At 53.6% G+C, this 15,191-nt stretch overlaps 1 protein-coding gene across 2 annotated transcripts in view; it reads right to left on the bottom strand.

The window, feature by feature from the left end:
* The window catches only part of TDRD9 (tudor domain containing 9), a 100,681-nt gene that overhangs the window by 29,419 nt on the left and 56,071 nt on the right, over window positions 1-15,191 (bottom strand). Inside the window, exons 13-24 of one of the 2 annotated variants that reach the window (XM_032345448.1) lie at window positions 14,331-14,435; window positions 11,243-11,340; window positions 10,506-10,637; window positions 9,391-9,556; window positions 9,244-9,307; window positions 9,104-9,167; window positions 8,776-8,820; window positions 8,042-8,095; window positions 6,621-6,737; window positions 5,529-5,636; window positions 3,563-3,663; window positions 165-338 (exon numbers count right to left, since the gene is read on the bottom strand). In XM_032345448.1, coding sequence (XP_032201339.1) covers window positions 165-338; window positions 3,563-3,663; window positions 5,529-5,636; window positions 6,621-6,737; window positions 8,042-8,095; window positions 8,776-8,820; window positions 9,104-9,167; window positions 9,244-9,307; window positions 9,391-9,556; window positions 10,506-10,637; window positions 11,243-11,340; window positions 14,331-14,435 — 1,228 coding nt within the window. The remainder of the gene's footprint in view (window positions 1-164; window positions 339-3,562; window positions 3,664-5,528; window positions 5,637-6,620; window positions 6,738-8,041; window positions 8,096-8,775; window positions 8,821-9,103; window positions 9,168-9,243; window positions 9,308-9,390; window positions 9,557-10,505; window positions 10,638-11,242; window positions 11,341-14,330; window positions 14,436-15,191) is intronic. The other variant, XM_032345449.1, reaches the window with a different exon arrangement.

The raw sequence follows: 15,191 nt of genomic DNA, 5'->3' as shown, positions 1-15,191 counted from the left end.
CAAGGAATGTGCCTAAGTACACACAGCCAGGAGGTGAGGAAACCAGGACTCGGGCTGCACAGCCCGTGCCGTGCGTGTGAACGCAAGCGAGGCGCATGTGAACACGGCCTCTGACCCCGTGAGAGCAGGCGGACAGAGCCCCGCGCGGCCAGCCCCGGGGGTACCTGGTGCTCCTGAGCTTCGAGACAGCCCCGCCTTGCACCTTCCCTTCGATCTCCTCCGCGGAGTGCACGTTCAGTTCAAGGGAGACCTTCAGCTGAGACATCTTAATGGCCATATACACTGCAGGAAGGGTTTTAAACCTCTCTGTCGGGTTACGTGAAAACTCCACAAAGGCTCTGCTCCACAAAGAGAAAGAAAAAAATTAGTTGTATGGGCATCTGGGAAAAAGGAGCTAAGTGCATATTAATCTCTCTCAAGACTAGATGGAAATTTTTAGCTCCGCCTCCCCTTGAAAGACCAGTAATTCTGCATTCTATAATTAACCAAGAAGGGTTTCCCCAATTGAAATTACTTTAGAGAAAGGAAAATTACAATGATGCACCATTAGAGTAAAACCAGGGACCAGCCTTCTACAATGCGGGTAACGCAGAATAAACCCCAACACTAATGAGATTTTCAGCTACAGAATCTTAATTCTCAAAATGAACACAGGAAGACAGCTTTTTGAGTTCTGGGGGTTTTTCTACTTTACTGTAAAATAAAGCACAGTAAGATAAAAGCACACAAGTGAGGTCAGCGATCTCTGTGCTCTCCCTCTACAAAGCCGACCGAGCTTACCACCAGCCGTGCTGAAGGCGCCCCACGCCACCACCCCTCCTGCATCCCTGGACGCCCCTCCCACCCCTTTCTCTGGGAGACGAGAACCAAGCAGGCACGGGGTGTCTGCTGGGCATTTCCCGGCATAAAGAAAGCGAGCTTCAAGTTCACATTTGCTTGTACATGAACGCTCCTGGGTCAAAACATCACTCACGCCAACAGACCTATGACTCCGACAAGCACCGGCACGGAAATGTGTGCCCCGAGCCCTGGAAAGGACACAGCCCGTGAAGAGCGCCTAACCCTGCGGCCGGCGGGCGTGTGCGTCCGTGCGCCTCGCTTCTCTGCAGGGACCCAGGGCTCTCCTCTGCCCTCCTAAACCTGCCCCTGGAGGACGCCCCTGCTGAGCACGCGTACCTTCCCCCAGGTCTGTGCCCAGCTCGCTCACACGCCCCCACCCTGTCACGTCAGCCTTCTCTAGAGGGCTCCTGAGCCCCTCCTCCGAAGCAGCTTCTACGGCACTCAACACCCCGCTTCCGTAACACTCAGACTGCAGCAGAACCCCGAAGTCCCACTGGGACCCCCCATGCCTCCCCGCCCCCCTCGGGAGTGGGTCCTCCCAGCCCTCCTCCGGACGATGCGATCTCGAAGACCTGCCTTCCTGGGCCCTCCTCTCTTCTTTGTCCTGCACAGGCCATCGACAGCGAAACCCAAGAGAGCTTGGTCCCACCTGTCACCTCCTTTGTTTCCAATGTGGCCTCTGGTTTAGGTGACCACGTCACTTAGATAACTGATCATTCCCTGACCAAGTGCCACAAAACAGCGCAGCTCGGAACACTCAAGGGTCTCCACACACCCCTCTACTCGTGCCCACACTGACCAGGCAGCCACGAAGGACCACCCAGCACACAGCACCTGGTCCCCCACCACACAGACCTAACACAAAGCCAGCCACTGGCAAAAAGGCCTCGGCCGTGCCTCGCACACACCCCACACTCTCTGAAGTCCCAACTGGGCTTACGCTGGGCTCCTACACGGTCAGCACCCCCTCCTGCCCCGCCAGCCGCTCTGCTGCCCACCTCACACACCTCCTTAGGAAGTCCCAGTGAATGCTACTGCTCCTGAGGCCCAGAAGGAAGGTCCTCTGACCACCTGGGCCTCTCCCATGACATTTCACGACAAGCCATCGTCTACAGAACCCCACAACTGGGTTGAAACTTTGTATGGGAGGAAACGGTACATCCCTATACTTGCTACCTGTGCTCGGACGCCCTTCACACCTGACACAGGCTCCCTGCTCCCGGGGGCCTTGCATGGTCCCAGAAGGAACACAGCCTTTACTCCATCCAACAGTGACCCACGTCACTGCCTCTAACACTCGGTGTGCGAGAACTGCTCCTTCTCCAGGGAGCTGCCAGGACATCGCCGCGGTGACTAAAAAGCCAGAAATACAAGGAACCATGCAAAATAAAATCGAAATCCCTCCAACAAAGGCTTAGACAAGAAGCATGTGAAACAAACACAGAACCCACCCAGAAATGCAGATCCGCAAGAGACCAAACTGCCGGCCCCTCGAGCCATCAGAGAGCGCCCGCCGTGATGGGAACCTCAGCAGCCCAGCAGACAGACTTGCAGCATTCAAGAAAGAGAACTTCACCGTGAGTCCAGTGTCAAAGAAGTGATTTTGTAAATGTGATTAAGAACTTCCATGTAGGGGTGCCTGGGTGGTTCAGTGGGGTAAAGCCTCTGCCTTCAGCTCAGGTTATGGTCTTAGGGTCCTGGGATCGAGCCCCACATCGGGCTCTCTGCTCGGCAGGGAACCTGCTTCCTCCTCTCTCTGACTGCCTCTCTGCCTACTTGTGATCTGTCTGTCAAATAAATAAATAAAATCTTAAACAAAAGAATTTCCATGTAATCTGTATTAGGATATTTGAAAAAACTAGAGACATTACAAGCTTAATTAGTTCAATCGGTAACGGTTGTTAAAAGAACTTAGGAAGACTTCCTCAGGCTATGACTTTGCCGTGCGAGCACACACGGGGCCAGGGAAACACATGCAGCTTACCAAGAACATCAATATTAAATCATAGGAACAGAACTTAAAATGTCTAAGGAAATTAACCCAAATAGAAAAGGGACTGAACATGCTCTGCGTGCATTACTGGACATCGGTCCAGACCAGAGTGCACATGTTTCTTACCCCCTAGATTTACAAAGTTTTGTAAGTGAAATAGTTTATAGAACATCAGAAGAAAGTTTCCAACTGAAAACTAAAATTCAATTTAAAACTGTCAACAGTCCTTTCTGCACATCAGCAGCCCCTCTTGGAAATAAAAATTCAAAGTGATACTTCAAAACATGCCGTCTCGTCTCCTGTATCTGCAACTAAAACACGTGCGATACGACCGCGTTTTCGCAGGAGTTGTCTTCCAGAAATGCGAGCAGATAAACCCTACTCCGGGGCGTCTCTGTGACCAACAAAGTGACATCTCGCTAGGGACACCCCATGAAAACCTAAGGGCAGGCTCACCCTCCAAGCGCCCGCCGCAGCACCAGACGGCACCACCGAGCCTTCCTGGTATCAGACCACCAAGCTCCCAGCTCCTCTAGGAGCGCCCCTGGTTGAAAAAGGGGACACATCAGTGCAGACAAGATAAACGCGAGCTGTGCTCCGAGGCCACGCGGAGTGGCCCGGACAGGGACCCGTCTCCCCAAGCACTGGGTGTTAAGATTTAGTTCCTGCAAACACTGAACACGTGATGGCCCTTTCATAATGGCAGCTGCTACGAAACAGGTGACTTACTTTGCACCGTCAAAGACAATGGATCTGACTTGACCACACTGTCGGAAGAGAGACTGCAGCTGTTTGTAGTAGAGAAATCCGTAGGGCGGGATGTGCTTGAGCTGTAACACACGGGGCAGTTCATCAGAGCAGGCGTCGCAGCGAACACAGAACACAACAGCGAACCCAACAGTTACGGTGTCCGTGAGCTAACGCGGCTGCACATTAGCTCACAAAAATGAAATTCACGATCTGGAACCGTAAGACGTAGACTCTGTGCTTAGGTATATTAAATGACTGATGACTTTTACATTATAACTAAATTTTAATGACAAGTATATGTTAAATAAAAGGTCATTCTTTCTCTGTTAAAATAATCCAAAATCCAACACAGAAAAACTAAGCTGTGTTTTATTCGACTTTCAAGTAAACAAGCTAACTAAATGCATGTCTTTAAAAGACTCTTTCTACGTAAGGAGTAGGAGCTAGGAGCTCTGCGGGGAGCGCAGCACAGGTTGGGGACGGGGCGCGCCCACCACCACAGCCGGAAACGCAGCACTGAGCCGCCGCAGATGCCTCCCAGCCCCCAAGGCTCGCTCTCCCGCTTCTGTCCCGGTGACTCGTTTCCAGGCTCTGGCGGAACACCTGAGGCCCTGGCCCCCTGCCACTAGTCCTGCATGTCTCAGGACCCACCCCGGCCCCACGAGAGAGGCTCTGAGCTGTCTTGGCGAGTCTCCTGAGGCAAAGGACGGAGTCGCCCTGGGACTCAACCACCCGGAAATAAGCTGATGGTAAACCCCACCTCGCCCCACCTCGAGGGGTCAGTGAGAGGCTCAGAGAAGCACATCACAAAGGGCATCTCAGGCAAGTGCTGGGTCAGTACCAGCTCCAGTCTGGCTTCCACTCACGGGGAAGACAAGTTTGTAGCCCCCGAAGTGCCTAGCAAGCAGGCTGCCTCGTGGATGAGGGAGACAAGCATGGCTCCGGGTCTGAGGAGAATCCTCAGGCTCCTTCTCCAGTGGCACAGGGCAGCGGAGAGCACCACGAGGGCTTCGAGGAAGCCAAGCAAAGGAGCCTGGTTGGCCCTGAAGGTCACAGGGCAGGGTCCCCAGCAGCGATACAAGGCCAACCACCACCTTGTAAACGGAACCCCCGCCCCTGGATGTGAGGCGCATCTCCGCGGCTGGTCTCCAGCCTGAGCGCCAGCAGCTTCGAGGCTCTTCGAAGATCTGCACAGCGCGCCAGTCATCCGCGACCCCCGACCCGCGCACCCCATCTCCTCAGGAACCGTGGGCACTTCCACAACAGCAGGGAAAGCTGGCACACGGGGCGCTTACTGCACGCCAGCCAGTCTCCCCCTGCCGCTGTCAGGGACACCGAGGGAACCGAGAAGGCAGACGGAAGCGCAGGCCCCACACGCTTCGTTCCGGGTGTGTGTCCTGAGGTCGCCGTGCGCTCAGGTGTAAACGAACGCCTGTGACGGATCAGAGTCACTGAAAACACGTGTTCTCTGAATACTCCTTTCCATGCCATTCCTTCTAGTCCAGACTCTGGGGCACGGAGCCCTCACATAGGAATTTAAAAATACCCGCTCTCTAGCCAATTCTACTAGAATACGTTCAAGCCTGGGGATGACAGTTTCAATCCCAGTACAAAGCTGCCAACCAGTAACACTGTACTTTGTGTGAAAGGAAATCGCTAGCTCAAAGTTCTCAAACTTAGGGAGAAGTGTCCTAAATCCTTCAAAACAGCACATGGTCAATCAACATTGGTCATACATATATAATTTCTCAAGGCTTTCGGCTTTCTTTCAAGGGCAGGTCTGCAGAATAGGAAGCCAGACTGAGGAGCGAGCAGGTGTCTGTGAAAAGGTCAGATGAGCCGTAATATTCACTTTAGGGGAAAAAATCCACCAGGTCCCTGTAAAAGTGGGAGCCCCGGGAAGGATACGGCACTCGCGGCAGCCACACAGAAGGGGAGCCCCTACCACGACGGTGGTCTTCGGGTCTTTGCCAGCCAGCTCCCTCACTGCCATCTCCTCGTCAGGCTGCCCGAACGCGAAGTAATTGGGGTAGAAAGCGCCGGCCAACACCACCTGGGGGAGGAGCAGACTTTCATGAAGCGGCAACATGACTCGTGCGTCTGTCTCCGCGATCCGCTGGCCTCTTCCCAGAACGACGTCCCGAACATCTCGAAGCTGAGGAGGATTTATATTAAGATGCTAGAGCTTCCACAAATCAAGCGGAAAGTCACGATTCTGATTATCTCACCGTCACCAACAGAAGCACTCCGGACACGTCCTCGGGAAGCTTAGGAAGCAGCGGCGAGCTGACTGAGGGCGCGAGTGAGGGCGCGAGTGACGGCACACGCTCTCCCACTCCCTCCCTATGTGACACACTCACCTCTGTGGGCCGGCGCCTCCCCAGACCCGAGCCCCCAGTGCGCACTTCCACACGGCCCTCTGCGGACAGCCCCTCCTCCATCAAAACCCCCCAGCACATACACTCAGGGAGGACTCTCCCCAGCCGCAAAGCAACTTGACATCCAGAAAACACCGTCCTCCAGCACCGCTTCGTTCAGACACCCGCCTGCGACCCAGTGCTGCCTGCTACTGTGGACAGACGGGGTCCTGCTCGGAACCCAGAAGCAGAAGCCCCGTCGTGGGACGCGCTTCCCTCTACACAATCCCTATAAGGTCCCGTCTAACAAGCTGGCCTGATCCCGCCCTCTAAAGTTAGTATTTCCAGTGTAAGAGAAGAGCTACATATGCTGAGTTATATTAAGAACATTTTTGGTATCTTAAAAGCCAAAATGCAAGGACGTGTCCTAAAGCGCATCAGCAGCTGGTGGGCTACACCTGGGGGAGGAGCAGACTCCCCTGCGGACAGCACTGGGCTAGAGGGCCAGCTCCGAGACGTGCGGAACGTGAACTATGCTCTCCCCCAACGCAGCGTGAACATCACGGGCCTAAGATCTCTCGAGGCCTGATTCGCATCGGAAAGAAGCATGGGCACTTTCTCCACCACGGCGGCCGGCAAAGAGAAAGGCCGAGAACAGACGTCCAGCGGCCCCAGCGCACCTGCAGGATGAACCGCTGCTTGTACGTGTACTCCTGGTCCATGACGGGCCGCCGGGGCTCAACGTGCATGTTGAACTGGGAGACCCTGTTCTTCAGCTCTTCATACAACTCGGCCACCTAAGGAAACACGCTGAAATGGGACACCTCAAAGGCCTCGTGCCACGCAGAGTAATGAACACACCGGAAAACAAGTGCACGATGGGGAAGACACACGTTTCCAGGATCAAACACTGCATTTATTAAGAGTCGTCTTCTTACAGGCGAATGAGTAAGGAATGGAAAGGGCCTGGGCGCCCGGGGCTCAGTCAGCGCAGCATCTGCCTCCAGCTCGGGCGTGCTCTCAGGGCCGGGGATCGAGTCCCACGTCAGGCTCCCTGCTCAGCTCCCTTTCCCACTCCCCGCCTGCTTGTGTTTAACCTGTATCTCTTAGCTCGAATAAACTATAACCGTAAGTAGAAAAGCTTTTCTGAGATCTGAACGTCCTTCTAGCCAATCACTGAGCCGAGGGTGGTCTCGGGGACCCCCTCAACACACAAATCTAATCAAGAATCTGAGCGGGCACAAGTACACAATATTCAGAACAAGCAAATGATTTTATTATCACTTTTGAAATTATAAGAACACGTGTACTCTATATCATACTTAAACACGCATATTCATACTGGCTAAAATTAACAAGTCAGGAAATGACAGATGCTGGCGAGGATGTGGAGAAAGGGGCACCTTCCTCTACTGTTGGTGGGAAGGCAAGCTGGTGCGGTCACTCTAGAAAACAACACAGAGGTTCCTCAAAAAGTTGAAAATAGAGCTACCCTACCACCCCACAATCGCACTACTGGGTATTTACCTTAAAGATACAAACGTAATGATCCGAAGGGACACATGCACCCGAATGCTTATAGCAGCAATGTATTACGCTGAACGAAATAAGTCAAGCGGAGAAAGACAACTATCATAGGATCTCCCTGATATGAAGAAGTGGGGATGCAACGTGGGGGGTTTGGGGGGTAGGAAAGGAATCAATGAAACAAGATGGGATTGGGAGGGAGACAAACCGTAAGAGACTCTTAATCTCACAAAACAAACTGAGGGTGGCCGGGGGGAGGGGAGAGGGAGAGGGTGGTTGGGTTATGAACATTGGGGAGGGTCTGTGATATCGTGAGTGCTGTGAAGTGTGTAAACCTGGCGATTCACAGACCTGTACCCCTGGGGCTAGTAATACATTATATGTTAATTTTTAAATTTTTTTAAAAATACATACATTTGCATAAAAAGCAAAAAATGCATATTCATGAATTGCATACCATGAAAACTGCAGCATGAACACGTGCCGCAGACACAGACCCACGGGAGGCAGCGAGCTCCCCACCACGCCGCCCAGCCCAGGCCCTGCACAAACACCCGCAGAACGCACGACTCACCTCTCGGATTCTCTTGATCTGAATGTAATTTAACCGCCCCCAGTCAAGTTCATCCTTTAAATAAAGGCACAACACAACGTTAATGAACAAATTATAGAGAAATGTGGCTACCATAACACATCTACATCATCAGAATTGTAAGTCAAAAAGAACATGGACACCAACCACAGAAAAACCATGGCTGACTTTTTAAAAGGAAGCTTTAACCTTAACATAAGTAGCTGTTCTAACGGTAGACTTGGCAAATCTAGACACAAAAACCCATCGACAGTCTTTTGGATCTAGTCAGTTTAGAAGGAGAGCAAAACCTGACCCAAAAAAATGGAGGCCTGCATGTTGAATTCTCTAAAACTGAGCTGACAGCACCAAAAGCAAAGGCTTCAGAGTTCTCAGCTGGGAACAGATGCCCCGAGGGCCACACCCACAGGCACAAAGCACGGGCAGCCGAGGGGGCTCCTGACCCTACGGAGGACCACGGGGACTCGGAGGCGGAAGGCCAGCCACACAGCCGGCCTCGGCCGCAGGCCTCAAGAGCCGCTTCTGCGAGGGTCCACTGCCAGCAAAGCAGGCTCTTTGCCCTTGGACGGCCTGCTCACTGCTACAGTCTTGCCCTTCTGAGGACAGGCTTGGCGCTCTCCTGTGTCCTCTGCAGTGATCAGGCCAAGAAAAGCACCCCTGGATGGTCTGCCCGGGTCGCGTACCACCGGCCGCAGTGAAGGAAAGAGCCAACCAACCTTCGGGTGCCGCAGCTCTCCGCTCTGCCTGCAAGTCCGCCAAGTCTGAAAACAAACGGACCCATTGCAAAAACAATGCATCATTAGCTGATTAAAAATTGTTAAAGTCTCATTTCAACACATTTTGACCACAGAAAACTTACAAATTTAATTTTTTCCAATCAATTTCATAGAACTGGACCCTCACCCCATCCACTTCTTCCGACATGGTCTTTCATATCAGACGGCAACAAGCCTCACAGTGTTTTCAGCAGAGACAGGGCGAAGGCAGGAAAATGGACTAACAACCCGTGGCAGGTGTTTCCGCGCTCACACCGAGATTACTTACTTTAAACGCTTCAACGAGTGCAATACAGTCGCTCTTACTATTGCCAGAGAAATTCACCTTGTTCCTACAAACGGATAACAAACAGCGTCATGCGATACCATTAGAACCAACTGACTTTAAAAAATATGAATTTTACGTACCTGTATCCATCAAGATGCTGCCTAAACGGCATTGCAAAAAAATTCTTCAAAGAAAGAGCTGCCGCTAGCAACAGAAAAACAAAGACGAGGCGAGGTCGTTGGAGTGCTCCAACCCCTTCCAGCAAAGTCCCGTGGGCTCACACTTACCTATAATAAGACATTCGTCCAGACATCCAAATACATGTCCAAGGACTATGAGTTTACCGAGCTGCTGATTAACGGGAAGCTGGGCTAGAACTCTTCCCAAGAAGGTCAGTTCCCCGTCATGGGGGTTCTCGCCTTCTCTCTGCCCACTCACGGCCAGCGCCCCAACCTTAATGAAATAAATTAGCCCCGTTAGCAAGCACTGATGATTTCTTGCTCTTTTTTCCCCTTAAGGCAGGGAGTCTAAACAGGAAATGAAGACCAAATTCTGGTGATTAAGATTCTAAAAGATATCTAAATTGACTTAGGAAAACTTAATGCTACCAAAAAGTTCTTTCAATTTGCTCTCAGGAAGTGAGAACACAGCTCATTGTTTCTTAGAGGGGTGGCGCCATGAGGTGACCCTACCCGCACTGTAGCACATGGCGCCACCGTACGGGACCAAATGCCTAACTCCGCACCGTGGTCGCTCACGATGCCACGGTGGGGAGCAACTTCCTTAACGTGACGAAGTCTATTTCACAGAAACCCACACAGGAATCAAAATAAAGGCAAACGCCAGTGCAGTCCAACTTTGAGACCAATGCCGGGGAGGCAATGCGGTTTCCAGCAAGGGAAGGAGACGGAACCGCAGCGAGCGAGCGCAGAAGCCGACGAGCCCACGGGCAGACTCCGCCTGCCGCAGGAGTCCCCGGGCATCGGCCTATAACCACCCCGCTCAGACCCTCATCGCGCGGCCTCCGTAGAAGACAGACAGCGTTTGGCGGCAATGACTCCGCCGCGCAGGGAGGTGGATTCCAGAGCGCCGCTCAGCAGCAGCGCACGGGTCTCTCCCCGCGGCACTCGAGGGAACCCTGCGCACAGCCCGCGGGGAGGGAGGGGACGCCGCGGAAGGCTGCGAGCCCCGAACCTCGCAGGACAGCCAACAAACCTGGAGCAGACAGCAGGTGTGGAGTCTGTAACCACCGAGCGGCATCACAACACGTGCTTTTCCCAGCAAAGGCCTACCATTTACGACAACCAAAATACTTTAAAGATCTCCACATCACAAAACTTCTAAAATTTACCCGACAAAATCTTAGCTTTTCCCAACACCGACGTACATCAGACAGACGTACCTCCTTTAGCAGAAGGATGGTTCGCTCGATGTCACTCAGACTCGGCGGAGAAAGGGCAGTTGCCAGCAGAGCTCTCGGTTCCCCCATGTCCAACAATTTCACTTTCAATATTGTGCTTCCTAACGGACAGCGCTGAAAAGAGCAAAATTGAGAAATAATAAAGTAACAAAGTAATTAACCTGCCCTCAGGACTTCAGACCCAGAAGCAGAAGAGGGGGAGAGAAACGTCAAGAAAAACCGAAGATGGAGAGAGAGGGGACGAGAGAAGGAGGAGGAGCAGGAGAGAGACAAGAGGAGGAGGACAGGGCGGGAGAGCACGGATGGGGCAGGGGGAGGGGGAGACGGGGGGGAGAGGCGGGGCGGGGCGGGGCGAAACAGGGGAAGAAGTGGGGAGAGAAAAGGCAGAGAAAGACGAAGCAGAGGACGACGGAGAGAGGAGAGACGCGTCCGAGGAAAGGCAGCCAGCGGCCGACCCCACGCCCGTGGGCTGTGCGGGGCTGTGGAGCCCAGAGGCGGGAGGAGCCGCCCCTCCCATGAGAAACGGAACCTGCAGTGTGAAGGCCTAGCGTAGTGCCCGGGGCTAAGGGCGTGGCCAGCCGGCACCGGGATTAGAGACCGGTTTGGTCACATGACTTTTCTGGAGTCAAAATTCTAGAACACCTAAGATTATATTACTTAGACGATTCAGTAAAGCTCTGTGTACAAAAAATAAACTTTGCAAACGACCAGAGTATTACCAGCATCTCCGGAACGACGTGGTCGGGGATGGAGCTGTCCCAGAAATCCTTGTGGATCAGCCGGTAACAGTACCCTTTGGATACTCGCCCCGCGCGGCCTGCAAAGGGGACGCATCCAAGCACCATGTGACATGAATCACTTAACATTAGCCTAAATATGTAAGAATAACGACTAAATATTAAAGAAAACCTCTGTTATCTCCTAGCAGACCAGGTCAGTTAGCACTTTGGAATAAATCGGCGTCACAAGGCCTCCTACGGGAAGACTGAGTGCGGACGTCAACTCTACAGCGTAAGATCCAACGCGTATCTTTAAACCAGCATTGGTTCCGATATTCAACGGAAATCAAAACATCTCAAATACAAGACGCTTCCTTTCAATGCAAAGGTCATAGTAAGTCCAAGCTGGAGGGAATGGGTGCAGCCCCCCACCCCTGAGTGGCAGGGCTGGGCTGTGCCCTGGGCTCTCCGCCCGAGCAACGGCAACCGTCATGACAGCTGCTTCACACAAGATGAGGGATCCCAGCCACACAGCTCAGAGCCAGGCCTGGCCCCCACACGCCACCATTCCATGACCCTTCTCTTACCATTGTATCGCTTATGGAGTAAAAACTCCTTTATCCCAAAACATAGTAAAATCTGCCAAGGAGACAAAACGGGGTCAGGGGGAGGGGTGTCCCGAATAAATCTCTGGCTTGAAAAAATGGGGCAGCGCAGAAAGGCGCTTTCCTTCCCCACGTGGAGTGCAGAAAGATGGAGGGGGTGTGTGCACTCCTGCCCCCCTCTATCGGGGTAGGTGCCCTCCCCGCCCGGGAGCTCGAGGGGAGAGCCCAGACTTCGGCACGGCCACCGCCCCCAGCCTGCACCTAGCTGCACACAGCAGGACCCTCTAAGAAGAAAACTCCAAGGTAATGACCAAAAACAAAAGCAAAACAACTCCTAGAACCAATTAATGACTTTGGCAAAGTCACAGAATAGAAGACTGACACACAAAAATCTACCACATTTCTACACCTCAGTAATGAACATGTAAAAACCGAAATTAACAATGCAATGCTGGGCACCTGGGGGCTCAGTCAGTCCAGCATCTACCGATGCAGCCCCAAGTCCACAGCCCGTCGTGCTCCCTGCCCAGCGGGGCCTCGGCTTCTCCCTCTCCCTCTGCCCCGACCCCCACTCCTGCTCTCTCTCAGATAAATAAATGGAATCTTTTTTAAAAAGGCAATGCCATTTACAATCATCTAGGTAAAATTAAACACTTGGGATCTCTATGCTGGAAACAAGGCATCGCTCAGTAAAGACACTGAAGACGACCTCCACACACGGAGATGCGCGCACTGCGCTCGCGGCGGGAAGACCCAACAGAACAAATCCGCCCCTTTCTGCACGACCCGACCCGACCCACGGGTGTAACACAGCTGCCAGCAAGCTCACAGGACGGTGCTTCTGGAGACCTAGACAAGTGCACTCTAAAATCCATACGAAGGACAAAGTAGAACAACCCCAATGGTCTTGAAAGGAAAGAATAGAGTGGGAGGAACCTGTCACTTTTAGGTGAGTCCCACTTTGAGCGGTGCTGCCGACGGGGAGACGCGCACGCCGGGGTCCCACAGGACGGGCCGCCACAAGCGTGCCCCGGGAACCTCATCAGGTGCAGGAGCCACCGCGTGGGGAAATTCTATGGTGCTGAAACCAGAGACACGAACCTCACCCCAAACCTCACAGAGTAATTATAAAATGTCATTCAAATGGGTCGCATGCAGCTGGAAGGCTCAGAGCATCAAACTGGGGGAGCCCCTGGCACGCCGGGACGAGGGGCTCCGGGCTGGGCGCCCCGGGGCGTGCACACGCTACGGTCGAGCACTGGAAGGCTCTGTGATCTCAGCCTGCAGCTTCTCGGAGGACAAAGAATTTTTATTACAGAAATTTTGAACACACAGAAAAGCAGACCAAAGCCAAAACTCCTATAATCTCAAGACTTCCCCAACGACAATCCCTTCCACATCTCCACGTGTTTATTTCTAGTCATGTCTTCTGCGCGTGGGTTTTCGTCCGGGGGGGCAGTTCTGGGTGGGGAGGGGTGCACCTCCACTTGCAGCTTTCCCACGGTGCCCCAGCAGAAGCTGCTCCTGCCCAGACGCAGGGGCTGCCCGATCACTCGGTCTCGCCCCCTCTGGACGCGCCGTCCCAGGGGTGGCAGCAGGGGCGCATGTTCCCGACGCAGCCGTAGCCCCCCGCTGTCCACGGGCCAGGGCAGCCCAGACGGCTGCTCCTCTGGGTCTCAGCTGTGCCACTGAACACGAGGATGTCAGCCCGGACTATGTCACAGAGCGGGACGAGGACCGAACGGGGTCACATCAAACACTCAGAACCGTGCCTGGCACCTGGTAAGCACTCGGTAACTGTCGCTCTCCTCCATCTGTGACGCAGAAGCGTCACTGCCCCACAGATATTTGGGGCTGGCCCACCACCCACCCTCCCGGGAAGTTCTCCAACAAAACACAAGCCACTGCTCAGTCCCTGCCAAGAACTCTGTCCCCTGGGGCCCGCCCCCCCGACCAGGTGACAGTAGCAACCTGTCCAAGTGCATCACAGCTGCACGTCCACTGTGGCTAAAGCCCTCCCGCCCCAGACAGACAGATGTGTCCGCACCCTCGGCCCCCAGGGAAGCAGCACGCACACGCCACAGCAGACGCCGAGCCCGCTGCGGAACTGTTTTAGGAAAAACATCCCGAGAAGGATCCAAACTTGGAGAGAAGTCAAAGGAAGGATTCCCAGAAGTTCATTAAAAATTATAAAAATTAACTCAGTCTCCATAAGTCTTCCCCAAACACTTTTGCATTCGCTGCAAAAAACCAGTAGTGCTGGGATGAGCAGATGCTTCTCCGCTCGTACAAGCCCTGGCACCTCATTCCAAGGACGAACAGAGAGCCGCAGGTTTAAAGGAGGAGTCTGACGCGCTGTTAGTGTCCTTAAAAGTTAGAACCGGTTTCAAGAAAGTGTCAGCGTAAGAGTGAAAAGAACAAATACCAAACACGTTCAAAGACGCGGGAATGTGCCCCCATTCGTTTGAGCGCGAACACCTTACCTTTCCTCTGGTCGCAGCTGGTTTTGGAGGCCCAACTCAACCGCAGACTCTGATAATTCGTATCTTCGTCGCAAACCAGAGTTCTAGTCAAACAAAAATCTATAACTGTCATTTAAAAAAAGGAATGTAAACACCATGCTGACAGAGAACGCGTCACAATCACAATGCACAGTGAGAAAGCAACACGAAACGCACTGTCTTTAGAATCAGTGCACGTACGGAAGCCTCTGGAAATGCGTGGGCCACTCCCACCGCCCAGGCTCACGTTTTTCCTCTAGGGACCGGGAGCCTTCAGACAGAAAGGACGAGAGCCCCGTGGACCCAGCGCGCCATGCAAGAGCCCGTGTAGATGGCACCCACTAGAGCTGGCCAGAGGGACCCAGGACGGCAGCGCCGGGGTGCGGGGGCTCAAATCTGGGCCGAAGGGGCAGCTGCTCAGCTTCTCGGGCTTCAGTGTCTTCATCTGTGACACCCAACTGATGGAAGCCCCTCCCAGGCCCCCCGGCCACAGCCTCCGGGCCCTGACGGTCTCCAGCTGCCGTCCAGCTCCCACCGGTCTCCCTGCTCCCCTCGGCAGCAGAACGCCCCGCGAGTGCTGCCCTCGTGGCCTCCGATGCCCTCTCCTCCTGCCCTCTGGGACCTCCAGCAGAACTGCTCTGATCAAGGTCACCAACGACACGCATGTGGCTAAATCCAGAGCCAATTTCCGGTCTTCTTCAGACCCGACGCATCACCAGCATGACATGCTTGTCTCTCCCGTCTTCCTCACAACCTTCTGACCTGGTTTCCAGGACTGCGCTGGCCGCACCCGCAGCAGCTCATTCCTGCCCACCCTGACACGCCAGCAAGACCTTCCCCATG

The sequence above is a fragment of the Mustela erminea genome, chromosome 5 (genome assembly GCF_009829155.1).
Source record: "Mustela erminea isolate mMusErm1 chromosome 5, mMusErm1.Pri, whole genome shotgun sequence".
In the NCBI taxonomy this organism is placed as follows: Eukaryota; Metazoa; Chordata; class Mammalia; order Carnivora; family Mustelidae; genus Mustela; species Mustela erminea.
The sequence above is the reverse complement of the archived record's forward strand: the minus strand, read 5'-3'. Positions and strand labels throughout refer to the sequence as shown.